The sequence below is a fragment of the Bos mutus genome, chromosome 19, assembly GCF_027580195.1.
Source record: "Bos mutus isolate GX-2022 chromosome 19, NWIPB_WYAK_1.1, whole genome shotgun sequence".
Lineage (NCBI taxonomy): Eukaryota > Metazoa > Chordata > Mammalia > Artiodactyla > Bovidae > Bos > Bos mutus.
The window spans coordinates 26,846,036-26,873,251 of NC_091635.1; the positions used below are offsets into that span (position 1 = coordinate 26,846,036).

The following is a 27,216-nucleotide window of genomic DNA, read 5'->3' on the forward strand; positions in this document are numbered from 1 at the left end:
GGAGGAGGAGGAGGAGGAGGGCTGCCTTGAGGAAGTACAAGAATGAAGTTGTGGAGCTGAGATTCCCCTCCGTCGTGCCCACGGAGCCGAGACGAGCCCCTGAGGCCGCCGACCGCTCTAGCGCCCGGTGCCCTTTCCGGCGCTAGCACCCGGCCCCCTCCCCTCGCCCGCCCGGCGCCCTCCCCGCCCGGTCCAGCCGGAGCCATGGGGCCGGAGCGGCAGTGAGCACCATGGAGCTGGCGGCCTGGTGCCGCTGGGGGCTCCTCCTCGCCCTCCTGCCCCCCGGAGCCGCGGGCACCCAAGGTGGGTCTGGGATGGGGAGGGCAGGGAGCGGCGACCAGACCCTGCCGCCTGGGACCCCTGCCGATGTCCCCAGGCAGGCGCGGGCAGCGGGGGGCATCGAAGCTCCCTGATCCCAGGTTTCAGATAGTCGGGGCGCTCGGAGCCGCAGGCCCTCGGCTCGGAGGGGCCAGAGAAAGTGGGGTAAGAGGGCGATTACGCCGGAGCGGCTCTAGATGGGACCGGCGCTTTGCAGGCTCCGCGAACTTGTCATAAAAGTTCTCTGAAGTTATTCAGAAAGTTTCCCTCAAAGGGTGAATTGCATGGTGTGTGTGTTTTCCCCTTTCTTGAGCCCCTCAAGCTCCTCTCTCAAAGCCTTTCCAGTTGGCAACCTCCGCCTCCAGACTGGACTGGGCTGGATTCCTGGGGGTCCCTTCTGCCCGGCCCCCTCCCCGCCCCCTTTCGGCCAAGTGGGTTGAGTTACTCCGGCTTCGGTCAGGATCGGGGTGCGGAATGGGGAGGTGGGGAAAGCAACCTGTCCAGTCGGAGCCGGGGAGCCAAGGGTGGCCAGTACGACTGCAGCGTTGCCTCACCGGAGCCGGGGGTGGGGGAAGGGGGAGAAGTTTGTTTTGAACAAGTTTCCTTAGGGCCGACTTAGGGACTGTGTGCTTTGTCACTTGGAAAGCGTGGGCCACGGCGGGGGTGGCCGTGTGTTTTCTGGTCTGGGGCATTAAAGCGGGAGGGTTCTGAGGGACGGACTCCTGGGCAGTGGGAGGGAGAGGGGGTAGCTAAGGAACAGGGAGAGACGCAGGTGTGCTGGGCGCCAGGCTCCTCTGCTTTTCCTTTATGCTGTGTGTGGGGAAGAGGGGGGGGACTATGTGTCTTCCCCATCTGTCCATCTAGATGCATAATGATTAAAGCTAACACGTATGGGAAATGCACCCTCTGTTAGGTGCTGTGCATGTTTGCCTGGGTTCCCTCCTTTTAGCCTCAGAACAACCCTATAAGAGAAGTCCTACCAGTGTTCCCATTTTCCAGGCAAAGACCTGGGCTTCAAGAGGTGAAGTGGCAGCGTGTAATTGGTGGGTCCTGGATTGGATTCCAGCTTCCCCACCAGCTCAGCGGTAAAGAATCTACCTGCCAATGCAGGAGATGCAGGTTCGATCCCTGGGACAGGAAGATTGGCAACCCACTCCAGTATTCTTGCCTGGAAAATCCATGGACAGAGGAGCCTGGTGGGCTACAGTCCATAGGGTCACAAAAGAGTCAGACATGACTTAGTGACTAAACAACAACCACAGATGGGATCCAGGCAGTTCGACCCCCAGCCACACCTTGGAAAGCACTGTATTCATCTACCGTGAGCACCGGGGGACGCTGGGCCCTGCATCGCCGGGGTTGTGGGGAAGCCAGAATGAGAATGTTCTAGTCGTGGTGGCTGGTCTCTACGGATCAGGGAGTTTGGAGAAGGGGCGGGTGTTGGCCTGTTTGTGCGTGCCCGAGGGCCCCTCTGTCAGGGCTTTGCTGTGTTGTCTGAGGGGCTGCTGTGTCAGGGTGTTCTTGAGTTGTGTGGTCTCTGTGTTTGTGTGTCTGGGCTTTGTGTGGCCTCACGGCGGTCACCCTGCTGAACTCTGCCCTCTCAAGGAACTCCCTCTGGAGCTGCTGTAAACAGCGGGAGGTGGCCCCACGCCGCCTTCTCTCTGAGCAAGGAGCCTCTGCATCCCTTCCCTGTTTGCCAGGCGGGCCTTTGGCTGAGAAGAGTGAGGCAAGTCTGGGCTGCCAGGCTGAGCCGCTGCCCTCCTCACCTGGGCCTGGGAGTTGAGCAGGTGAAGCGCAGCTAGGTTGCTGCAGTATTGGGTACTGGGGGCTCCTCGAGGCTTCCTAACACCTCGGCCCACAGTGCTGGGTGCTGTGAGAGGCATACTGGGCAGGGGAATGGCTAAAATGGCAGAGACCCACCCAGCTGCCTCTAGCACTCCCAGTATATGCCAGGGCTGAGGGGGAAAGGGAGATGGGGGGAAAGCCCAGGGGGTTGGGATTTTCTTTTCTTACAGTCAAGGTTTTGTAAAGTGCAGTAAACACATCTTGGACAGACCATAGTTTAATTCCTGAAGGATTCTCCCCCACAGTCTCCTTCCTTGTTTTTGCTATGCTTAGAGAAAGTAACCTCATTCTACTATTCAATAAAAAATAATAATTGAAAGCTAGGCTCAAATGCCAAAAGAGAAAATACATTGTATTACAAAGTCAAATACAAAGGGCTTTTCATTTTCTCTTGGTTTGAAATTACCCAGACTCCTGCTTTATGGACTTAACTTTAGAAAAGTGCGGCACGCTTTCTATTTGCTAAGTTCTCATCCATTACAGTTTCATTGCTTCTCTGCAACAATCCTGTGAAGCAGGAGCACAGATGAGAAACTTCTCTGAAGTTCAGAGAAACAAAGTGACTTAGCCAAGGCTTCTCAGCAACCCAGTAATGTCCAGGGCATTTTTGGACTCCGATGAGGAGTCATCAAGAGTTGATCAGAGGGACTTCTCTGGTATTTCAGTGGTTAAGAATCTGCCTTCCAATACTGGGAACACACCTCAGATCTCTGGTTGGGAAACTAAGATTCCCACATGTCTCAGGGCAACTAGGGAGCCCAAGAGCCCCTGCACTCTGGAGCCCGAGCACGCCACAACTGGATAGAAGCCCGCACACCACAAGGAAAGATTCCGCATGCTGCAACTAAGACCAGACAGAGCAAAAAAAAAAAAAACAACAAAAAAAAACACACCACAAGGAAAGATCCCGCATGCTGCAACTAAGGCCAGACAGAGCCAAAAAAAAAAAAAAAATTGTTGATCAAAGTGTTACGCAAAGCCTCAGGGGCAGTCAGGTGGCCAGACTAGGGCAGAGGTGCTGTTTGTTATTGTGGTGAAAATAAGGGTGAGCTGCGCCCCCAGCCCCAGTTTCCCTCTTGACTTTGGGGTTCTTCCCTTCCATGTCCAGGCCCTGTCTGCCCTCCTCTTGTGCCCTCTAGGCTTGGCAGGGGATGGAAGGCCGGAGTCGGGCAGAGGCCCAGTGGAACCAACAGGGCTGCAGGCGAGGGCGGGACCAGTGTGGGGCTGGCGCTGGGGCTGGTGTAGGGCCAGGCTGGGTGTTCCTGCCCCTGGTGCTAGCATGATCGGCAAAGAGATCCCCCCGTCTGTACTGTGGGAAGCCCCTCCATGTTGACACCTCCATCTTTCAGTAGGCCACCTTTTCTCCCCACCCCTGGGATGAGAGGCGAGGTAGGGAGAGGGGTGTGTGCTCTCTTAAGGAGTGGGAGAATTATAGCCAATGGTTGTGTTGCCCCAGCTCTGTTGACAAAGGCTTGTCATGTTTGCACACTGTTTCTTGATTCATTATCTCATTTAATTTTCATGTAATTTCTCTGCAGAGAGTAAGAGTTGTTATTGTTTATCATCCGCACCTTACAGCCAGTCAGGTCAGCAAATATTCACTGAGCGCCTGCTATGTCACGGGTACTGCTAGGCATACAGGTGGATCTGATTTGACCTCTGCCCTGGAAATCCAGGGACTTGATCAGGGTTACACTGGGAGCAGCCCCTCCAGGGTTCTGGCCTAACGAGCTGAGCCCAGGCCCCGGTCTGACCCACCAGGTGTGTGTGCTAGGTGAACCTTGGTGTCACTGGAATGGGCTCTGGCCCCGTGGGTCTGAGGCAGGTGACCTTCGGGGACGCAGGCAGTGTTCATGGAAAAAAAGAAGTGTTGGCTTTTGTGCGGGTGAGCAAGAGAGGCAGGTGAGGCTGAAGGCTGGTGAAAAGGAGAGAACCCACTTGAGAGCCCCCTAGAGCTGGGACCTGACCACTGACATTCAGTTAGAGAAACTTGGGGACTGTGACCAGCCTCTGGGCAGAGGGCTGGGCACAGTGACCTCAGCTGGTCCCTGTTGGTTTGGAGACTCTTTTTTTAAAAAAAACTGATTAATTAATTTTTGGCTGTGCCGGGTCTTGGTTGTCGCGTGTAGGCTTTCTCTAGTTGCGGCGAGCAGTGGGTTACTCTCTAGTTGCAGAGCTCAGGCTTCTCATTGCAGTCGCGTCTCATTGTGGAGCACGGGCTCTAGAGTACATGGACTTCAGTAGTTGTGGCTCACAGGCTCTAGCCTGCGGACTCAGTAGTTGTGGCACAGGGGCTTAGTTGCCCCGTGGCATGTGGGATCGTCCTGGAGCAGGGATTGAACCTGTGTCCCCAGCATTGACAGGTGGATTCTTAACCACCAGACCACCAGGAAAGCACTGGTTTGGAGACTCTTGCTTGGAGTTCATTCATTCTGCCATTCCACAAACACTTATCCAGGGCTCATTGTGTCCTTGGCTCTGGTCTGGTCCTGCCTCACGCTGTCTTTGCTCCAGAGATCTGGCTCCTGAAGGGCAGGTGCTCTGGAGACAAAGCTTTCCTGTGTGGGACAGGACCTCCTACTCTGGAGGAAATCACTGAGGGAGAGTGGATATGGGGACCACGGTGAGGACTGAGGAGAGGGATATGAGTGAGAAGATGGGGGTGTAGAAGTGCTTCTTGGTTTCATATCAGGTTGGGGGTTAGTCCCCAGGCCTCCAGGGAGTAGGTCTCAGAGTCCCAACTTTACCACCTGTTGCAAACAATTAGTCTTTATTTTTTGACCACATGTGGGATCTTCATTCCCCAACCAGGGATCGAACCTGCACCCACTGTATTGGAAGCTCAGTCTTATCACTAGACCTCCAGGGAAGTTCCCACAAGCACTTAGTCTTAATCAGATTCTAAACGGCCACAAACAAACCCGTGGGGCGGGGCTCCCTCTCTTTCTGGTCCTCCCGCCCAGCTCAGCCACTCAGGCCTGGAGCCTGTTGTAATCAGTGGCATCAACAGAGCTGGTGTGTATTTACCTTTGCACAGGGTGTGGGGTGGGGCGTGTGTGCAGTTAGGCCTAGTGGAAGGAATGTGGGATCTAAAGTCGGGCAGACTCCAATTCAAATTGTGCCTCTATTGCTCACAGCTTTATGATCGTGGAAGCATAACTCCTGGCAGCCTCAGTTTCCTTCTTTGCAAAATCGGGGCTGTAGATCCCAGCCTCTGGGGGCTGAGGCTCCACCCAGAGTGCCTGCTCCGCACACGGTAGACGCTCAGTGGCCCCTGTTGCCCCCAGGGTTCCTGTTGTTGTTTTCCCATTGCCCGGCTACCGCAGCTGGTGTGTCCCTTCCAGGCGGCAGAGGCCGCAGTGGGTGGAGACGGCCCCTGCCCCAGCTCGCCGGTCCCTGTCCCTGGCCTGGGCTAGGGCCTTGGGGTCCAGACCTGGAGACAGCTGTGCCTACAAAGCAGCTGAAGCTGCCGAGGCCGGGGGAGGTCCTGGCAGCGGGCGTTATTTTGGGCCTGGCCTGCCACCCCCGGATCCTGTTTCTCTTGGGAGTCTGGGGGGAGGGACCCTTGAGTTCTATTTCTGGGCCCTCCCCTTCCTCCCTCTTTGCTTTCTTCCCTCCCTGGCCAGAGGGGTGGGAAGAGAGACCACTCTGGGTGTTCCTGCTGCCCGCTTGTGGCTGTTGACCCAGGCTGGACCCCTGGGGCTTGTTCCCCCAGCCTTTCCTCCGATTTCTGGGGGCAGAGGGTGTCTCTTATTACCTCTCAGGATTTGACCTTAGGCTCCAAGTTGTGGGGAAAGCAGAAGCCCTGGTGTCAGACCCCATAGTCAGCCATTGTGCTGTCTCCCTGAATCTGCACGTAGTCCATGGGAGGTGGAGTGGAGACCAACAGGAATTCCAGACAGCTCAGGCACCTGTGGATCTGTGGATCTGGGGGTGCCCTCCACCCACCTCCCCCGGCACACCCTCCTGGGCAAGACGCGCCAGGTGATTCATCTTCTCACCAGAGCAGAAAAACGAGTTCCACTGGGCCCTTTAATCTCCCCCCTGCTGGTAGGCATGGTGCCAGCTTCTGCCAGAGCGCCCCCTTACCAGGGGTAGTTCACCCTTTCTAGTGTCCCTGGACTTAGTGGGTACTTCTGGCCTCAGGGACACTGGACTGGGGTCCAGGTGGGCTGGGTAGCAGTTCATCTTGATGCCACTTGGCTGGTGGTTGACAGTGGGCAGGTACACAGGGCTGACGTAGTGCCCTTGTGGCAGGAGTTTCGTGGCACAGATTCTGCCAGCTGGTTCTGGAGTCTTGCCCTGAAGAGGTGGCAAGGGTGAGGTACCAGCAGAGGAGGCTTTGGAGCAGGCAGCACTCTGGCTCAGTGTCTGCAGCTTGGGTCCAGACACCCAGAGTTGGGATCTGACGCTCCTTTTCTCTGCTGGGGAAATCCCAGAAGTCCCTGCAGTGACCAGGCCACTGGTGGTCCCCAGGCCCCAGCTATGACTCGAGCTGACCCTCCTTCCCCACTTTCTGGGTGGCATTGCGGGGGTGGGTATGCCTTGCCAGGAGGTTGGCATGTGGGTGGCACTGTTTGCTCAGGAAAGGGGAAGGGGGTATCCAGAGGATTCATGATTCATCATCGCCTCTCTTGGGGGATTTTTACCCATTGGCTCTGAGTCGTGCCTTTGGGACAAAAGAAGGCTTTCTTTGCCAGCCAACACCCTGGATTGAATGGGCAAGCTCCCTAAGGCTGGCCCAGTGGGACCCCCTCTGGATGCTCAGGACGGGCCAAGTTGGTGGGAGGGAACCTCTTCCCTGATTTCCCCCCCTTTTCCCAGATTTGCACACTTTGTTTTGCTGTTGCACGTGGCCGGTTGGAGAAGCTCACTGCGCAGGCCCTTTGACCATCTTCTCTGTTCCGCAGTGTGCACCGGCACAGACATGAAGCTGCGGCTGCCGGCCAGTCCCGAGACCCACCTGGACATGCTGCGCCACCTCTACCAAGGCTGTCAGGTGGTGCAGGGTAACCTGGAGCTCACCTATCTGCCTGCTGATGCCAGCCTCTCCTTCCTGCAGGTGAGGCCCATGGGCAAGACCCAGCCAGGCCCTGCTTCCTGCTGGGCTGAGCCCTCTGCCTGCAGATGGGTGGTAGAAGGTTCCCGCCTTACATTTTCTCTTTCGTTGTGGCTCCTGAACCAGGAAGTCACTTCTGATGTCTCACCCCATCCATCCTACACTAAGACCAGTTGACTCTCTGTCTACAGTGTGGCTGACTGTGGACATCTCTGGGTGGGATGCATCTATTCCTGGGCTATATTTTTTGCTCTCTCACCAGAATGATCACCTTCTGGTGATCATTCTGTCCAACTGTCCCAGCCACTGTCCCCTTCCTACCTGGTGTAATGAAAGGCTTGGCAAGTTCTGAGTCCAGTTTTGCCACTGAAAAGCCCTGTGAATGTGGTCTAGGCCCTGGTTTCACTGGATCTCAGTTTCCCTATCTGTATATTGGGAGCCGTGAGTGCTTCTCTGGTGGCTCAGATGGTAAAGAATCCACCCGCAATACAGGGAACCCAGATACAATCTCTGGGTCAGAAAAATCCCCTCGAGAAGGAATTGGCTACCCACTCCAGTATTCCTGCCTGGAGAATCCTAAGGACAGAGGAGCCTGGTGGGCTACAGTCCATGGGGTCGCAAAGTACTGGACACGACTGAGTGACTAACACTACATTGGTAGCCATAGGCATACTTGGACTCCTCCTGGGGAGCCCATTTAGATATCATGTGGGAAATATATGTGAAAAGGTCAGGAACAGGAGAGCTAGTGGAAGCCAGCCTCTGGGTTGTGTCCCAGAGCGGGGCCAGGTGTGCGACGCTTAGTCCGTTGAATCCCAGACATCATCTCATCCAGGCATTTCCTTTATAGATGGAGGAGCTGAGGTGTAGAGAGGGTGGGGTGCCTGCTCACAATTGACAGAGTGCTGCCCCCACCCCCTCATTTTCTTTCTTAATCATACTAGAATTTGGTCCTAGAACCTGGTTTGGGGAGGTGGTAGGCAGACTGCTTGGCAGCTGGGCCCTTGCCCAAGATCCCCAAGCACAGGGGACCTTGAGGAGGTCTTGGGGGTTGGGTAGTAGTGGTCCAGGGCCCGACCTGCCTCAGCCCTCTCCTCCTCTGTCCCTTCCCAGGAAATCCAGGAGGTGCAGGGCTATGTGCTCATCGCTCACAATCAAGTGAGTCAGGTCCCACTGCAGAGACTGCGAATCGTGCGAGGCACCCAGCTTTTTGAGGAACACTACGCCCTGGCCGTGCTGGACAATGGAGACTTTCTGGAAAGTGCTGCCCCTGCTGCAGGCACAGCCCCAGGAGGGCTGCAGGAGCTGCAGCTGCGAAGCCTCACAGGTGGCCATCTTTATCATGGAAACTCTCTGCTGGTTGTTGAGAGCTGGCCAGGGGTCCCTACTAGCCAAGGGGTGACTGTGTGAGTCAGAACTGGGGTCCCTTCCGGATGGATGCAGGTGGAGCTAGGAAAGGCGCCCTTGTGAAGATTCAGAAAGATTTCCCCTCTTCCCAGGAAGTCACAGCTTGCACCAGCCCGCATAGTTTGATGATTAGGATGCAGGCTGGATTTTTGCCCGCTTCTTGGCTGAGTGCACATGTACAGTGAACAGCCCGTGTAACTGTACGTGGCAGCCCTGAAGCAGACAGAGTTTCAGACTCTGAGTGCCCCGTGCTTTGCATGCATAATCCCATCAGTCCTGCCATAATCCTGCAAGGGAAACATCAATGTTCTCGTTTTACAAATGAGAAAACAGGTTTATGGAGGATAAGTCGCACAGCTAGTTAGTGGTGGTGAGGCTGGGTTTCACACTCTTTTAATTGCTAAGCCATGTGCACACAGCAGAGGTGGAGGAGAGGAGGCGGTGGCATGGACAAGTCACTCCTCCCTGGATCTTAGTTTGTGGGTGGTATTGATAAGGCTCAAAGATGCTGAAGGGGTGTTCTCTGCTCCCCGAGGAACCCGGGGTGTGTTTCAGAGGCCTGCTCTACTTTTAGAAGGCAGGCAGGCCCCAGGGGAGATAAGAAGATGCCAGATGGGGGAAGAAGCCCCTGATTATTGCCCACCCCACAGAGATCCTCAAGGGAGGGGTCTTGATCCAGCGGAACCCCCAGCTCTGCCACCAGGACACGATTTTGTGGGAGGATATCTTCCACAAGAACAACCAGCTGCCCCTCAAGCAGATAGACACCAACCGCTCACGGGCCTGTAAGCCTCGTTCCCCGCTGCCTGCAGCCGCCACCCTTTCTCATGCAGCCCAGCGACCCCAAACTCCTGGCTTACTCCTTGCCCCACTCTGCTGCAGCACTAACAGCACCCATCTCCCCTTTCTCTGCGTCTCTTCATCTCCGTGGTTCTCTGTCCTGTTTTTCTCTGCTTCTAGATCGTGTCCCTGGCTTTGAAGTCCTCTTTTCCTGCCTGGGTCTGTCCCTCACTGTGCATTGCACGTCCTGGTCTTGGTCTCTCTCACTACCTCTCTGTTTCTTCCTCCAGGCGCACCCTGTTCTCCAGCTTGTAAAGCTCCCAACTGCTGGGGAGAAAGTTCTCAGGACTGTCAGAGCTGTGAGTTACAGGTGGCACAGGGTCTGGAGGGCAGGGGCTGAGTGACACGGGAGGGGCTGTGCCAGCCCTCGGCCTCTTCCCTGGGGCAGGAAGTCTCCCTAGAAGGTGGGGCTGGTGCCTAGACTGCCGCCCAGCCCTCATCCTGCCTCCACTTGACAGTGACGCGGACCGTCTGTGCCAGTGGCTGTGCCCGCTGTAAGGGCCCACAGCCCACCGACTGCTGCCATGAGCAGTGCGCTGCTGGCTGTACTGGCCCCAAGCACTCTGACTGCCTGGTATGTGCCCTCTGGGCCCCAGCCCTCAGGCTGCAAGGGGAGGGGCATCCCATCCAGTGTTGTCCTATGGCTCTTGGCACGCCAGGGCCAAACAGCCCAGTGCCCACCCACTGCCTGTCCCCCAGGCCTGCCTCCACTTCAACCACAGTGGCATCTGCGAGCTGCACTGCCCAGCTCTGGTCACCTACAACACAGACACCTTCGAGTCCATGCCCAACCCCGAGGGGCGTTATACCTTCGGTGCCAGCTGTGTGACGGCCTGTCCTTGTAAGTGCTGGGGAGAAACACAGTCTTAGTAATTTTGCTGGGGAGTTTGGTTTATATAAATGGGAGCATGTTGTGAGTATTGTCTGCCACTGGCTTTGGAGAGCTCATCATGGCAGTTTGTGTCAAGCTGCCCAGTTCTTTAAACAGCAGCGGAGCAGGCGGTGGCAAATAGTAGCAGCTAAGAGCCCATGCTCAGGAGGCTTGTGTTCAAGACCTGGCTCTAAAAAAAAAAAAAAAAAAAAAGGCCTGGCTTTGCCACTTACTAGTCATGTGAGCTTCTTGCTGCACCTCGGTATCCTCATCTGTTAAATGCGGGCAAAAATAGTCCTGCTCTCCTAAGGTGGTTATAAAGTTTAAATGAATTAATATTTGTGAAACTCTTACAACTGTGCCCAGCCAGTACTCAGCACTCCTAAATGTTAACTTTTACTCTATGGTCAGATGGATCTGAGTTTGATTTATTAGCTCCCCTGTTTACTGATAAGCATTCAGAGACTGGCCTTGGATCTGGGGACTTCTTTCCTCCTCTTGTGGGAGATAGCAGTGGGCTCTTGGGTGCTGGTCATACGTTCCCTATGGTGGGCTCGAGTACAAACTGTAGGGTCAGGCCATTTGGGTTCACATCCTGGCTCCTCCACTTTCTAGCACGATGACCTTGAGTAATTTACAGAAAACTCTGTGCTTTGATTTCCCTTTTGGCAAAATGGTAATCTAACTGTACCTATCACATAAGGCTTTCATGAGGAAAGGACGAGTGTCCAGGGCTCAGGCATGTTGTAAGGGCATTTCAGTCTCAGTTGATATAATTCTTATTGTACTGCCTGGGCATGGTGACACGGCTCATGGTGGGTGTGGGGGTGAAAGGCCAGGATACATGGACACACGATCTTGACCTCCTCAGACAACTATCTGTCTACGGATGTGGGATCCTGCACCCTGGTTTGTCCCCTGAACAACCAAGAGGTGACAGCTGAGGATGGAACCCAGAGGTGTGAGAAATGCAGCAAGCCCTGTGCCCCAGGTACCCAGTGGTTGCCCCCTGAAACAGCCAGCCTGGCCTAGCCCACTGCGCCACCCTTCCTCAGACTGTCCTGGGACCCAGTCCTTTTCTCCCACTGACTCTGCCCCTGGCCCACAAGTTCCCCTGTGTCTCCTGTCAATGTGGGGAGGGGGCGTGTGGACCCAGGAGGGGACTGTGGACAGGATCCAGGAGGTTGAGTTCCTGGTGTTCCATGTGGAGGCTGAATATCCCTGCCCCCTCCCCACAGTGTGCTATGGTCTGGGCATGGAACACCTGCGGGAGGTGAGGGCGGTCACCAGTGCCAACATCCAGGAGTTTGCCGGCTGCAAGAAGATTTTTGGGAGCCTGGCGTTTCTGCCAGAGAGCTTTGCAGGGTAAGGATACTCGAAGTTAAGGGTGGACACACAGCCTGAGACAGCATTAGGGCAGTCACTGAATCCTGAGGTGGCAGTGTTTCTAGGGGGTGGTGGGAGACAGAAGAGGGAGACCCAGGATACAAAGGAAGCTGGTGGAAGACCAGCTTGGCTGGGGTGGGGTGGCCGTGGAGGGAAGCGGGGGTGGGTGGGGGCGGGGGAAGGTTTTTCTCGTTGTTTTTGGTTGTTTGTTGTTTTTGGCCACATCATGTGACTGGCTGGATCTTAGTTCCCAGACCAGGGATTGAATCTGGGCCCTTGGCAATGAAAGGGAGAAGTCCTAACTGGACCACCGGGAAATTCCTGGAATTTTTCTCATAAATGACATGTTATCTATAAACATGCACTTACTTGTATGGAGGTCACGCCATCCAGATAAAGTAAAATTCTCTGTGAGTTCACAGTAGCTTTATTCATAATGGCCGCAAACTGAAAATAATGCAAATGTCTATCAATAGCTGGACTTCCCTGGTGGCTCAGTGGTAAAGAATCCACCTGCCAATGCAGGAGATGCCAGTTTGATCCCTGGGTTGGGAAGATCCCCTGGAGGAGGAAATGGCAACCCACTCCAGTATTCTTGCTCGGGAAATCCTATGGACAGAGGAGCCTAGAGGCTACAGTTTACGGTGTAGCAAAAGAGTTGGACGTAACTTAGTGACTAAACAACAACATCAGTAGCTGAATGAATAAACCCAGCTTACCCTTGGGCCTCATGGGTTTGAACTGCTTGTGTGTGTGCTAAGTCACTTCAGTCATGTCTGCCTCTGCGACACTATGGACTATAGCCCGCCAGGCTCCTCTGTCCGTTAGATTCTCCAGGCAAGAATACTGGAGTGGGTTGCCATGCCCTCCTCCAGGGGATCTTCCCAACCCTGGGATCGAACCCATGTATCTTATGCCTCCTGCATTGGCAGGTGTGTTCTTTACCACTAGCACCACCTGGGAAGGCCTTTGAACTGCTCGGGTCCATTTAAATATGAACTTTCCCCAGTAAATCCATAGTGCAGTACTGCACAATCTGGGGTTGCTTGAATCTGAAACTGTGGACGCAGAGGGCTGACTACATAGTTATACTGGGGTTTTCAACTTCATAGAGGGGTTGGGTGCCCCTAACCCAGGCATTGTTCAAGGGTTAACTGTAAAAAACGGTATATCCATACAGTGAAATTCTCAGCAATGAAAGAAACAGGCTATGGATACACAGAACAACATTATGCTGGGACTTTCCTGGTGGTCCAGTGGTTAAGACTTCGCTTTCCAATGCAGGGGGTGCGGGTTCCATCTCTGGGGAGCTAAGATTCCCCCATGACTTTTGGCCAAAAAAAAAAAATGGAACATAAACAACAATAAACACTGTTGTAACAAATTCCATAAAGACTTTAAAAGTGGTCCACATCAAAAAAATCTTAAAAATATTATGAAAAGTGAAGTAAGTCAGATGAGAGGTCCATGCTGTGTGACTGCCTTTATTCCAGCATAGGCAAAACCACTGTGTGGTAACACAAGTCAGAACAGCGATTGTGCCGGGGTGAGGGCCTGGAAAGGAATGCAAAGGACATTTCTAGGGTGACGGACTTGTTCTGTGTATCCCTGGTGGAGGTGGATATGTGAATGGATGCATTTGACAAAACTCATCAAACTGCACACTAAAAATCTGTGTGGTTTCTTGTATGTGAATTATACTTCAGTAAAAGTGTGTATTACAAAAAGGAGAACATTCTCTTCACTTCCTCCACCTCTACTCCCCTTTCCAGAGGAGACCACTGGTAATGGTGTGTGTTCGTCTAGACCATTCATACGTATATAGACCTACATGCACAGAGAAATGTAGTTCTAATAATTTGGGGGGGAAGGTTGATTTAAAATGTGAGCCTGCTGTGAATATTGTCTGCCCGTGGCTTTGGAGAGCTGGGTATGACAGTTAGTTCATGTTCAGCTGCCTTGTTCTTTCAACAGCAATGAAGCAGGTGGCAGCGAACAGTAGCAGCTAAGAGCCCAGGCTGCCAGGGTTTGAGACCTGGCTTCTACCACTTATTAGTCATGTGGTCTTTCTTGCTGTGTCTCAGCTTCCTCATCTGTTAAATGGGGGCAGAAATAGTCCGCCCTCATAAGGTTGTTATAAAGTTTAAATGAGTTAATATTTGCAAAGCTCTTATAACTGTGCCCAGAAAATACTATTTGTTTGGCTAAAAAGTTCATTCAAGTTTTTTCCATAACATCATATGGAAAATCTCAAACAAACTTGCTGGCTAATCCAATACATGCTCCTAAATGTTGTTTTTCATCAATAGTCTGAATAGATCAGGGTTACATTTAACAGCTCATTTACTGATGGAATATTTAGGTATTTAATTTAAAATATTAAAAAATTTTTAATTTCCTTAGGTGTTTTATTTTCCCTCTAACAAACAGTTCTCCCTTGTACATGCCTCTGGAAACAGGGGCCAGTGTCTTTCCAGGGCACATTCCTAGAAGTAGAATTTCTAGATCAAAGGATATACATATTATTTTGATAGATCCTGCCAAACTAGGGCCTGGGCTTGAAGCTCAGGATGAGAACAGCCAGCCTTGATGGGCAAAGGGTTTAAGTGGAGGGGACGTGGGGGAGGGTGACAGGGCCAGCTTGTGGAGCAGATTGTACCCACCCCCTTCCTGGCCCTGCTGCTGCTGCTGCTGCTAAGTTGCTTCAGTCGTGTCCAACTCTGTGCGACCACATAGACGGCAGCCCACCAGGCTCCCCTGTCCCTGGGATTCTCCAGGCAAGAACACTGGAGTGGGTTGCCATTTCCTTCTCCAATGCATGAAAGTGAAAAGTGAAAGTGAAGTCGCTCAGTCGTGTTCAACTCTCATCAACCCCATGGACTGCAGCCTACCAGGCTCCTCTGTCCATGGGATTTTCCAGGCAAGAGTACTGGAGTGGGGTGCCATTGCCTTCTCTGCCTGGCCCTGCTGACTCCTCCCCTAATCCTTCTTCTAGGGACCCAGACTCTAACATCGCCCCGCTGCAGGCTGAGCAGCTCAAAGTGTTTGAGTCTCTGGAGGAGATCACAGGTGGGCCCTGTCTCTCTGAAGCCTGCTCTCATGGGGCTGGGGGTTCTCATCCTGGCCCCATACCCTAGCCTCACCCTGTGCCTGCAGGTTACCTGTACATCTCAGCGTGGCCAGACAGCCTGCCTGACCTCAGCGTCTTCCAGAACCTGCGAGTAATCCGGGGACGAGTTCTGCATGAGTGAGCACCAGGGGAGGGGTTCCCTGCGGAGAGGAGCTGCCCAGGGAGGTCTGGGAGAAGTTTTGGGTGTATGTATAGTGAAGAGAAGGGGGTTCCTGTTCTCCGGGGACTCCAGCAGGAACCCTTCCATGGGAGTTTGCAGCGTGTGCTGGGGACAGGAGGAAGGCGAGGGCAGCTCTGGCTGATGGGGTTGGTCAGCGGTGCGCTGCCCCCCTGCATTTATGCACCCCCTCGACTCCCCCACAGTGGTGCCTACTCGCTGACCCTGCAAGGGCTGGGCATCAGCTGGCTGGGGCTGCGCTCGCTGCGGGAACTGGGCAGCGGGCTGGCCCTCATTCACCGCAACGCCCGCCTCTGCTTCGTACACACGGTGCCCTGGGACCAGCTCTTCCAGAACCCCCACCAGGCTCTGCTCCACAGCGCCAACAGGCCAGAGGATGAGTGCGGTAAGACAGAGAGCCCGGCGCTGCATGCTCCGCGTCTGCCAGCGCGCTGGCGCGCCCAGGGGCCTCTGGCGGCAGCCATCGACTTCCCTGTGCATGCGCACTGCCAGTCCCAGGCGCACCATCGCTGACCCAGCTCTGGCTGGCCTGGCCTCTTGGCGTGGCTTCTAGCTGGGTCCAGCCACGCTGCCTTGGCATCCCTCCCTTCCCTTTCCTCTGTTCTTGGAACCTCATAACTTTCTCCCTGCTGTGCTCGGCAGCTATCCCGCCTCTCTAGCCCAGAGCCACGCCCACAAACTCAGCCCCGTTTCCCCCCCCCCACCTCCGCCCCCGCCTCCATGAGACCTGGAACCTCCCATAAGAGTCCCCTCTGACCCCTTCCTCCTCACTGCAGTGGGCGAGGGCCTGGCCTGCTATCCACTGTGCGCCCAAGGGCACTGCTGGGGTCCCGGGCCCACCCAGTGCGTCAACTGCAGCCAGTTCCTTCGGGGCCAGGAATGCGTGGAGGAATGCCGAGTACTGCAGGGGTACGCGCCGGGCGGAGGAGGGGGCGGCCAGGAGGTGGAGGGAGGTGCACAGGGGCTCCTTCCAGACCCCTTCACTGGCTGTGCTCCCCTCAGGCTCCCCCGGGAGTACGTGAAGGACAGGTACTGTCTGCCGTGCCACCCCGAGTGTCATCCCCAGAATGGCTCAGTGACCTGCTTTGGCTCGGTGAGGTGCTTGTGGGCTCAGAGCTGAGTGGTGGGAAGCTGGGCGGGGTTGGTGGGGGGAGCTGCCAGGGACCTGGCCAAGTCCAGTAAAATATCCCTGAGGAGGGCTCCAAGCCCTGAACAGTAGGAGAGTGGAAGGAGGCTGGGATGCTTCGAACGGCAAGAACTGTGGACCCTGAGACCCTTCCGACCATGCAGAAGGCCCAGGGAAGCCTGTGTGCTTGGCTGTGGCAGTGTCAAGGCGGTTAGACCTGGGCGCTCAGGCATCAGATTACCTGGTTTCAAATCCAGGTGTCACTTCCAATCTAAGTTGGCTCACTTGTGAAATCAATGTTATGCTAGTACCCACCCCATTGGGATACAGTAAGAATTAACTTAAAATAGGGTTTGGCACTGTGCCTGAGCACTGGGGAGCTGGGTGCAGAACAGGGGTAGCAGACATAGCAGGTCTGGAGCTGTTCTAAAAGCAGGGTGAAAAGTGCTGCCGAGTGGCCATGGGAAGCACCAAGGGGACCCAGGGGCCTGGTCTTGCTGCCCCAGGGGTATCGGTGCCAGCCCCCCACAAATCCTTTCTTCCCTCCCAGGAGGCTGACCAATGTGTGGCTTGTGCCCACTACAAGGATCCTCCCTTCTGCGTGGCTCGCTGCCCCAGTGGTGTGAAGCCTGACCTCTCCTTCATGCCCATCTGGAAGTTTCCAGATGAGGAGGGCATATGCCAGCCATGCCCCATCAACTGCACGCACTCGTGAGTCTGAGGGCCTTCCCCATATAAAGAAGGGCTTGTTCCAGGAGCCTCTCTGAGGCTCTTATTGTAAAAAGTGGGACATCTCTGCCTTTGCTTACCCCAAGGCCCTTAACTTTTTTTTCTTTTTTTTCTTGATCACAAAAGTAATACATATTGTTAAAATTTTTTTAATTAAAGCATGAAGAATAAATTAATAGTATTAACAGTTCTATTCCACTGTTAATAACTTGCCATATTCTCCCTCCAGTTTATATGTGCATATGCTAACATATGTATTATTATATAATATATAAAATATGTTTATATATTATTTTTATTCTCTAATTCTTATCTGTGCACATTCTGGTCTATATTTCTTTTTACAAAAATAGGAGCATAGACCATACCTATTGTTTGCAAATTGCTTTTTCTCACGTAACACTGCAGTTCTTGCAATGCTTTTTCATGTCCTAATACAATGATCCGCCCTGTTCTTTTTATTTTTTTACTTGGTTGTTTTTGATAACACGTGGAACACGTGCATACATTCTTGTAAGACACATTTTCAGCAGTATCAAAGTAAACAGTGTAAAGCAGAAGTGCCCTTTCTCCCACTGCCCCACCCACCCAGCCCCTCCCCTCCCTGGGGAGAACTACCAGGTCACTCTGGTATGTGCATTCCTCCAGGCTTTTTTGCACATGTTTACATAAATGCATTTTACGTATATGTTAGGTTGAGTCATATAAGATTGCTGTTTTTGGAAATCAAAAATGATCAAGAAACAACAGTTTCATATAAGCTCATCTATTTCTCAGCAATTTCATTTGACTCATATACACTTTGCTTCCCTGCACCTTCCCCCCTTTATGTATCTTGGAGGCCCTTTCCTGTCAATGCATATCAATCTACCTCCTTTTTTTTAAACTACTCAGTCTGCAATATGGAGTTATTTAGTTGTGTCCCTGCCTGAGAGTATGACTGAACTTGTTTCCTTTTTTTTCTTTTTGGCAGTTTATTGCACTTGAGCTCCATGTACAAGTGAGCATCTTGTACATGCCCCCTAGTGTACAGGTGTTGGCATTTTTAGGGTTTATCCCCAGAGGTGGAACCGCTAGGAGGACAGCAGGAGTTTGCCCAACCACAGTAGTAGTTTACACTGGCATCCTCTACAGAGGAGATGGCCAAGCTCTTGGACTCGATGCTCCTTTGGGTGCCGCCACTTCCTACCCACCACAGGGAGGTACAAAGGATATGGGTTTTCAGACTGGAGGACTCCCCCGTGGGATGGTGGAAAGAGCCCTGGTGACCTCGAACCCAGTTTCTGCCTTTGTCAAGTGGGGATCATAACCCAGTCACACCCACCTCCTGGGCTCCTGTGAGGCTGGAGTGAGTGTAGGAGGTGGTTCCCAGCCTTGTTGACGGGACTCTCTCTCTCCTGCAGCTGTGTGGACTTGGATGACAAGGGCTGCCCCGCCGAGCAGAGAGCCAGGTCAGCCTGGTCCCCGGAATGCATCCCACATTGCCCCCAGTCCCCCACTGACCCCTGGGTGGTCACTGCTGCTAGGTGTCATGTCCTGACATGACACGTGTCCTCCCCAGCCCACTCTTCCACTGTGGATGCTCCTTTCAATTAGCTTCAACTAGTGGATGGAGGGGCTTCCCAAGTGGTGCAGGGGTCAAGAACTGGCCTGCTAGTGCAGGAGACACAAGAGACCAGGGTTCAATCCCTGGGTCGGGAATATCCCCTGGAGTAAGAAATGGCAACCTACTCCAGTATTCTTGCCTGGGAAATCCCATGGACAGAGAAGCCTGGCTGGCTACAATCAATGGGGTGGCAAAGAGTTGGACACGATTGAGTCACTGAGCACGTATGTGCACACACATGCAGGGGATGGAAGGCCTGCTCAGCTTGCTTGGGGGTCAGGGAATAGGAAGACACCCAGCACCTCCCCACCCTGTATAGCTAGGTGTCTCATAAGGGACACAGGCAGCCTTCAACTCCCTGGGACTCAAGGCACGTTGAGAAGAGAGCATAGCTGCAGCACTGAGGGAAGGACAGTGAATACATCCCTGGGATCAGTGGGAGGCTTCAGGCACATGAGCTAGGTTTTGAAAGAGGGGCGGAAATGTCACTTGTATTAGGAGGAAAGCAACCAGGCAGCATGGTGAGGGGTGTCCAGAAAGTCTAGGATGTGTTTGCTGAAGATTCTGCTGTGGTGGGTAACTGACTAAGCACAGAGGAAGGAGTAGGGGGTGAAGTCTGAGTCAGGGCCGGATCTGGAGGGCATAGGCTCTCCCCTACCACGAGGCCACAGGCCCTGTGATGTCTATCACTGCCATCGTTGGACTTGATTTCTAGGCAGAGGGGTGTTTTGGGAAGGGTTTTAGGGAAAAAAGATGGGAGTGTATCCTAAGTAAGCATTTGTCCATGAAATAAGGGTCCATTTGAGGTCTGTGATAAGCCAGCCCTTGGCTAAGCAAGGGAGGGGAACAAGGGTGACGAGGATGTAGGGTCAGTGCCCAGGAGGGCCTTCTATCCCAGGATAAGCAGAGTCTTGAAAGATGACCTCATGCAGAAATGGTGATCCAAGCAGAAGTGTTATAACAAAGGCTGGGAGATGTGGAAATCGTGACCTATGGGTGAAAATTTTGGCTAGAGCATCAGAATCTCTGTGGGCACATTCCTGGGCCCCACCTCATACCACAGTCAAAATCTCTGGAGGGTGGGGCTCCATACTCTCACAGGTTGACCAGCTCCCTGGTGAGTTTTGTCAGGAAGTTTGAGAATCCTGGGCTAGAGCCATGGGCAAGAGCATAGGCAACTTGCAGACGTAGGTGTAGAGGGTTTTGAATCCTAGCAAGGAGTCTGGACTTTATTTCCCAGAGGGTAAGGAGCCAAGGTAGGTTTTAGAGTAGGTCAGACAGGACGGGAGCCTGTGGGTCACCCTTCTGACTTCCCTTTCCAAATGCCAGTGACAGTCAGCCCCCTCTCCCTCCTCCCCCACCACCGCGCCCCGCCGTGGGACCCCTTCATCCCCCCTGCCCCAGACTGTTCCCCAATCCATGATCCTGGCTCGTGCCCCCAGCCCTGTGACATCCATCATTGCCGCTGTGGTGGGCGTTCTGCTGGTTGTCCTTGTGGGGCTGGTGTTCGGCATCCTCATTAAGCGAAGGCGCCAGAAGATCCGGAAGTACACGATGCGGAGGCTGCTGCAGGAGACGGAGGTGAGGCGGCCTGAGGGCCTCTCGCGCGGCCTGGGGTCTGCGGCCCAACCCGCAGCACTGACCCACTACCCCCTCACCCCAGCTGGTGGAGCCCCTGACGCCCAGCGGAGCGATGCCCAATCAGGCTCAGATGCGGATCTTAAAAGAGACAGAGCTGAGGAAGGTGAAGGTGCTAGGATCTGGAGCTTTTGGCACCGTCTACAAGGTCAGGGGTGGGGCCAAAGTCCCCGGGTGGGCGGTCCTAGAGGATGCTGCAGGGTGTGGCGGAGGGTGTGTTGGGACCAGGAGCCGGGGGTGGCGCAGTTGAGTAGGGCAGTTAAGGATAAGGGATTGGGAGTGGCCAGTGGGTCTAAATGGTGAGGTTGTTGCTAAATAATGGGGCTGGCCCAAGGGTGGGGGAGGGAATTGGGAGCCCAAGTAGTGGCCCCAAGAAGGACGGCTGCAGGTTGGATCTGGCCGGTCCTTCTCCTGCTCACATCCTCCTCTCTGCCCAGGGCATCTGGATCCCCGATGGGGAAAATGTGAAAATCCCCGTGGCCATCAAGGTGTTGAGGGAAAACACATCTCCCAAAGCCAACAAGGAAATCTTGGACGTAAGCCCTTCCACCCTCTCCAGCTGGGGGCACGGGGGACTGGGCTCTCTCTCTCTTCCCTGGGGTTTTGGGGGACACCCTGTGATTCCCCCAAATCTCTACTCTTAGCCTCCCTAGTCTGTGGGCCATGGTTCTGGTTTGTGATGAATGGGATTGGATTGGCTGAGGGTCCTGTTACCATGGCTCAGCCCATGGGAGGGGTGTGTGGTGTGTGGTGGTTGGGGGTTAGTGGTTTCCCATACCCTCTCAGTGCGTGCCCTTGTTTCCAGGAAGCATATGTGATGGCTGGTGTAGGCTCCCCATATGTGTCCCGCCTCCTGGGCATCTGCCTGACATCCACAGTGCAGCTGGTGACACAGCTGATGCCCTATGGCTGCCTCTTAGACCACGTTCGAGAACACCGTGGGCGCCTGGGCTCCCAGGACCTGCTGAACTGGTGTGTGCAGATTGCCAAGGTATGCACTTTGGGGGCCAGGGCTCTGCAGGTGCCCTTGGGGAGCAAGCCTCTGGATAGGGAGGTTTCCTGGGAGAGTTTTGGCAGAGCGAGGTCCACACTGGTGCCTCTGACCCCAGGGGATGAGCTACTTGGAGGATGTGCGGCTCGTGCACAGGGACCTGGCCGCCCGGAACGTGCTGGTCAAGAGTCCCAACCATGTGAAGATTACAGACTTCGGGCTGGCTCGGCTGTTAGACATTGACGAGACAGAGTACCACGCGGATGGGGGCAAGGTTAGACGAGCGAACCGAGTGAGACAAGGGGGAGTGGGGTCTGGCCCCTGAGAGAACTCAGACCTGGTTGGAGGACTTACTTCTCTGCTCTACCAGGTGCCCATCAAGTGGATGGCATTGGAGTCCATTCTCCGGCGGCGGTTTACCCACCAGAGTGACGTGTGGAGCTATGGTGTGTGATGGGGTGGGTAGGGAGGGTGGACAAGGAGCCATGGCCCTGGGGAGAATGTGGGTGGAAGGATGGGGTGAAATAATGGACACCTTTAGTATGAATATGAGAAGGAAGGAAGAGGCTGCCAGTGCCTCAAGCTGCCAGAGTCTGTGCACTTCCCAGGGATTGGGGGAAGACCGAGTTATCTCCTGCCCTTTGGCACTGCATCATTCCTCCTTCCCCCATGGTGCCAGGCTCTTGGGCAGAGCCTCTGAGGCTCCGTACACTAAAGCTGCCTGTGGTCCTCCCACCGCTTTACCCCATCTCTGCCCCAGGTGTGACTGTGTGGGAGCTGATGACTTTTGGGGCCAAACCTTATGATGGGATCCCAGCCCGGGAGATTCCTGACCTGCTGGAGAAGGGAGAACGGCTGCCCCAGCCCCCCATCTGCACCATTGATGTCTACATGATCATGGTCAAATGTGCGTTCTTGAGCTGTGTTGGCTGCTTGGAGGAGGGGTGGGTGGTTCTGGGCGGATGGGCCTACAAGGGGCATGGGGGGGGCCAAGAGCATGGTGATATGGTTAATGGAGTCTCAGAAGGCTCTCCCTGCCCTTTTACAGTACCAGTCCAGAGGAGCTAGCGAGGGCCAGCTAGGAAAAAAGACTGATGCAAAATAAAAAGGGGAAACTAGTAGATTCTCTATCATCAGAGGGCTTTGGACTCTAGTGTTGTCTAGACTGGGGGTGAGGGTGAGGGGTGCTGCATGCAGGCTGCAGCCAGAACTGAGATGCTGGGCTCTTGCCCACCCCCAGGTTGGATGATTGACTCTGAATGTCGGCCGAGGTTCCGGGAGTTAGTGGCTGAATTCTCCCGCATGGCCAGGGACCCCCAGCGCTTTGTGGTCATCCAGGTACTGAACCTTTCACCCCATCCCGGCCTATGGCTAAGAGCACTCTCCCTTAGAAGGGAGGAAAGGGAGAATGATTCCTGGGTCCCAGGCCTCTAAGCTCCTGCCTGACTCATCAGACTTCTAGCCCTCCCTGAGCCACCCTCAGGAGGCTGTGTACTGGGCTGGGGAGAGGCTGCCACGCTGTCTCCCTCCTCCCCAGAATGAAGACATGGGGCCTGCTAGCCCCCTGGATAGCACCTTCTACCGCTCGCTGCTGGAGGATGACGACATGGGCGACCTGGTGGATGCGGAGGAGTACCTGGTACCCCAGCAGGGCTTCTTCTGCCCAGACCCTGCCCCGGGTGCTGCAGGCACGGCCCATCGCAGGCACCGCAGCACATCCACCAGGGTCAGTGCTCCCATCCCATGGTGGTGGGTGTCGTTGGATACCTCCCCTGACTCCAGTGGACTAGGGTTCCTTCCTCCGATGTCCTCCAGCCATTACCTTTCATGAAGGAGGCCCCATTTTCCCTAAGAAGGATTCTTACTGCTTTCCAACTGTGATCCCATTCTTTCTACCATGCCTCTGTCATACATCAGAGATGATTTACCTCCTGGGACCCTGTCACTTCCCATGGAGCCTCCATCTCAGATCCATGAATGACCTCCATTTTGACCTTCTCTTGTCCTCAGAGTGGCGGTGGTGAGCTGACACTGGGGCTGGAGCCCTCTGAGGAGGAGCCTCCCAGATCTCCGCTGGCACCTTCCGAAGGGGCAGGCTCTGATGTGTTTGATGGTGACTTGGGAATGGGGGCGGCCAAGGGACTGCAGCCCCTCCCCCAACATGACTCTAGTCCTCTGCAGCGGTACAGCGAGGACCCCACAGTACCCCTTTCTCCCGAGGCTGATGGCTACGTTGCCCCCTTGACCTGCAGCCCCCAGCCGGGTATGAAGTCAGGCTTGAGCTGAGAGATTGGGAGGTGGGGGTTGGGGGTGCTCTGCCCAGGGCCTGCTGCAGGGCAGTTGTAGCAGCTGGGACACACAGATTCCACCCCCTCACAAGATTCCTTCTCTTGTCCTTTCAGAATATGTGAACCAGCCAGAGGTTCACCCACAGCCCCCCTCACCCCTAGAGGGTCCTCTGCCGCCTCCTCGACCTGCTGGTTCCACTCTGGAAAGGCCCAAGACGCTATCCCCTGGGAAGAATGGGGTTGTCAAAGACGTTTTTGCCTTTGGGGCTGCCGTGGAGAACCCTGAGTACTTGGCACCCCGGGGCAGGGCTGCCCCTCAGTCCCACCCTTCTCCAGCCTTCAGCCCAGCCTTTGACAACCTCTATTATTGGGACCAGGACCCATCAGAGCGGGGCACTCCACCCAGCACCTTTGAAGGGACCCCTACGGCAGAGAACCCTGAGTACTTGGGTCTGGACATGCCAGTATGAGCCAAAAGCCCAGGGCCACTGAGGCCCTACTGAACCCTCAGGGCGTGTGGAAGGCCTGACTTCTGGCCCACATCGGCACCAGGCAGGGAGCAGGCCCTTGGATCATGTCCAGGGGAGCCTGCCATGCCAGGAATCTCCTTTCCTACTTCAACTCCTAGATGGCTGAGAATGGCCCAGCCTGACTTCTTCCAGATCCTTGGCACTGAACGACTTAGGGAGGCTGGGCCGAGTGCAAAGAAGGCCCCAAGGGGGTGTCTAGGAACTACGGCAACCCATTCAGAGACTGTCCCTGAGACCCAGCTCTGTCCCTGGGAAGAAGGGAGCAGCAGCAGCACCCAGATCCAGTCCTTGTACAGACTGCTTTTTTGGTTTTGTTTTTACTTATGTTTTTTTATTTGTTTTTTTTTAAATGAAATAAGGACTCGGTGGAGAGTGGGTAATGGCGGCGGCGGGGGGGCAGTCCCTGGGATTGGGGGAGGGATGTCCTCCACACTCACTTTCTCCATTTGCAAATATATTTTGGAAAACAGCTGGACACCAGCCTATGTCTAGGGGTGGCTTGGAGCCGTCCCTTTACTGCTTACCTCCTAACTTACATTCAGTTCATCTTTCCTGGAGGGACTGGCTAGGAATCTTGGGAAAGCTTGAATTAGGAGCCTACTTCCCGTTTTCTGGCTCTTGGGTTGAGGGGAAACTGGGAGTTGGGATTCTGATCTGAGAGCCCTTTGAAAAGATCATTCTTAGGGGAAAAAAAAGAACTCTTAAGGCCACCCACCCACCTGAATGGGGTAATTTTCTCTCTCTAGGTAGGAGGAGTCGGGGAAGGACAGAGGAAACAAGAGGCACTGTCTACTGTGTGACTCATTTTTCTTGCCTTGGCAAGGAAATCACTGAATTAAGAGTAGCTAGGGACAGGGATGAAGAAGGCAATGGCACCCCACTCCAGTTCTCTTGCCTGGAAAATCCCATGGACAGAGGAGCCTGGTAGGCTGCAGACCATGGGGTCGAGAAGAGTCGGACACAACTGAGCGACTTCCCTTTCACTTTTCCCTTTTATGCATTGGAGAAGGAAATGGCAACCCACTCCAGTGTTCTTGCCTGGAGAATCCCAGGGATGGGGGAGCCTGCTGGGCCGCCGTCTATGGGGTCGCACAGAGTCGGACACGACTGAAGCGACTTAGCAGCAGCAGGGACAGGGAATCCTGCAGTCCATGGGGTCGCAAAGAGTCAGACATGACTTAGTGATGAACAACAAATCCAGGAAAAACCCACCCAGCCAGCACAGTCACAGTGGAACAAAGTTGGGCTGGCCTCTGTCCCGCTTTCCTACCTCCCCACAGCCCCAAACGACATAAACACACACTAGTGGGCACAGGTGTTTGCAGTGCCACTTTATTGCCAATAGCTCACACTGCCTGGGGCTAGTGGAAAATAAATTAGAACTATGGTAACATCTGACAGGTATGGCTAAGCTGGAGAGGGTAGCAGGTTTTTGTGGGCACTGAGCGACTGAACTGAACTGATCTTAGGGAAGGGGTGTAAGGTGGCTGTGGAAATGTCCATGGAGAGCATCTCTCTTCCACCCCTAAGACCACAGAACCATCTACTCCCTCCTGGTGCCCACCAAAGGGGCAAAGTGGAGGCCAGGGTCTCTTAGCTGCCAGGAGCTAAGTGAGGTGAGACAGGCAGTGGGCAGCCCTCAGCAGGATCAAAGCGGGGCAACCAAGGCTTGGATCCCAGAAGAGAGCAGGAACCGAGAATCACATCCAGTCACAGGATGACACAAGGAGGGCGGCTGTTGGTGATCTTTTCGAGGGGTTCTCCATTACTGGCTCTTCGGATGGCCTCAATGAGCTAGAGGGCAGAGATATGGAATGGGATGCTGTGTCCCCTGGAAGGGCAAGCTGAACTGGGGTTATTCCCGGTATTGCAAGTACTCACATCTTTCTCATAAGGAAAGCCCCCATTCTCCAGCTTGGAGAACACCAGCTGTCCATTGATTTCAATCTCAAAGGCCCCTAGTATTAAATAAACATGAATGAACTGTATGCTGAGCACAGGCAAAAGGCGGGAAGTTCTATAAAAGGGGGCCTTCCACACTCCTTAGACTTCACACAAGCTCCCTCATCAGCCACATTAGAGATTCTTCAAGCCATTTCCTAGCCCTGGGTCAAGCCAAGGAAACAAGGGAGGCATCACCCATGTGCCCTTCCTTTGAACTCCTGGTAACTCAGTGAAAGCTTCCCTTCCCTCCAACACTTCGGTTTCACCCGTTTCTCCCAGTAGGCTTCAAATGTGACTCCCCTCACCTATGGAAGGGGACTCAAGCTGGCTGGACATTTTACTATGTGCCAGGTACTGCTGGACACGATAAAGCAGCCAATGCCAGAGCTAGAAAGTGATGGAGCTGGGATTTAGAACACTGACTCAGCAGGTGTTCTGCAGCCTCACCTGTGCCCCCCAGGCGCGACTCGATCTCGATGCCTGGATACTGCTCCTTCACGGCACTCGCCAGCTCCAGGTAGGTCGCCTCGAAGCCGCAGGGTTCGCTAGGGAGAAGATACCGGAGGTCCGGTTGGGTTTCGGAAAAGGTACCTCCGGTGGACCCACCCTCGTCCGGCCCGGATCCCCGTCACTGGCAGGGGCCGCTCACCAGTACTCAACCACAATGCGGACCCCATGGCCCGGTTCGGTCTCCCCGGGAGGGGGCGCTACGGACGTCGTCCCTGTATCCCCGCTCATTGCTGCCAACTCCCTACAGCCGCTGCTTCCGGGTATGACGCGACGCCGCGGGCACGTGATGGGGCGGGGCCGCGCGTGACGTCGGGTCGCCCCCTGCAGGCGGCTGCTACTGCGTTAAGACCGTGTTACCAGCTGGAGGGCTTGGGCTGGGCGGATCGGCCTAGACCACCTTTCCTGGCCCGAGTTCTCGGAGCGCCGGTCTTGCCCCACATCTAGTGTCCGCTGGACTTCACGGTCTTATTTAATCTAATGACATATCTTAGACTGCAGAGGGCCTGGGGTTGACTGATGGTATGGAATAGTTGCCGTTTCTCCTGTCTTGCTGATGGCATTATAAACCATTCCACAGTTACACACTCAGGTACTTCTTACTCTTAAGCTCTAAACTGCAGGCACAGTCTGGGTAGTTTACGCCTGTCTCATGCCTTCGGAAACCTTAGGCTTTAAGGCTTCTGTTCCGCAGGCTCTGTGCTGCCATCACGTGCACCCAGATCCTCCACCTCCCCGTCTCATCCTACCCTGCTACCGAGCTGGCTTCTTTATTCCCGTTTTGCAGCTCTAGAAATGGAGACTGTCTCCTTGCCTCTTCTTT

The 27,216-nt window shown here is 54.5% G+C and overlaps 2 protein-coding genes across 2 annotated transcripts; one reads left to right on the forward strand and one right to left on the reverse strand.

Moving 5' to 3' along the window:
• ERBB2 (erb-b2 receptor tyrosine kinase 2) lies at positions 1-25,451 on the forward strand. The gene is made up of 27 exons (XM_070389782.1): positions 1-303; positions 7,074-7,225; positions 8,336-8,549; positions 9,280-9,414; positions 9,700-9,768; positions 9,928-10,043; positions 10,169-10,310; positions 11,212-11,331; positions 11,579-11,705; positions 14,722-14,795; positions 14,883-14,973; positions 15,220-15,419; positions 15,811-15,943; positions 16,037-16,127; positions 16,711-16,871; positions 18,293-18,340; positions 19,938-20,076; positions 20,159-20,281; positions 20,571-20,669; positions 20,939-21,124; positions 21,243-21,398; positions 21,495-21,570; positions 21,885-22,031; positions 22,365-22,462; positions 22,662-22,850; positions 23,135-23,387; positions 23,527-25,451. Exons 1-27 carry the CDS (start codon positions 231-233, stop codon positions 23,880-23,882), a joined length of 3,768 nt encoding a protein of 1,255 aa, XP_070245883.1. The 5' UTR covers positions 1-230; the 3' UTR covers positions 23,883-25,451.
• Positions 25,259-26,690, reverse strand: MIEN1 (migration and invasion enhancer 1). The gene is made up of 4 exons (XM_005898006.3): positions 26,536-26,690; positions 26,334-26,431; positions 25,824-25,900; positions 25,259-25,736 (listed from the first exon to the last, which is right to left on the reverse strand). The coding sequence occupies exons 1-4, from the start codon at positions 26,622-26,624 to the stop codon at positions 25,653-25,655; spliced, it is 348 nt and encodes a 115-aa protein (XP_005898068.1). The 5' UTR covers positions 26,625-26,690; the 3' UTR covers positions 25,259-25,652.
• Positions 26,691-27,216: the final 526 nt, after the last annotated feature.

Coding starts and splice junctions, on each gene's coding strand:
- ERBB2 (XM_070389782.1), top strand. CDS start 231: ATGGAGCTGGCGGCCTGGTGCCGCTGGGGGCTCCTCCTCGCCCTCCTG. Junction 16,872..18,292: donor CCCATCAACTGCACGCACTC/GTGAGTCTGAGG, acceptor TCTCTCCTGCAG/CTGTGTGGACTTGGATGACA. Junction 21,399..21,494: donor ACCACGCGGATGGGGGCAAG/GTTAGACGAGCG, acceptor CTGCTCTACCAG/GTGCCCATCAAGTGGATGGC.
- MIEN1 (XM_005898006.3), bottom strand. CDS start 26,624: ATGAGCGGGGATACAGGGACGACGTCCGTAGCGCCCCCTCCCGGGGAG. Junction 26,432..26,535: donor CGCATTGTGGTTGAGTACTG/GTGAGCGGCCCC, acceptor TCTTCTCCCTAG/CGAACCCTGCGGCTTCGAGG. Junction 25,901..26,333: donor GTCGCGCCTGGGGGGCACAG/GTGAGGCTGCAG, acceptor ATTTAATACTAG/GGGCCTTTGAGATTGAAATC.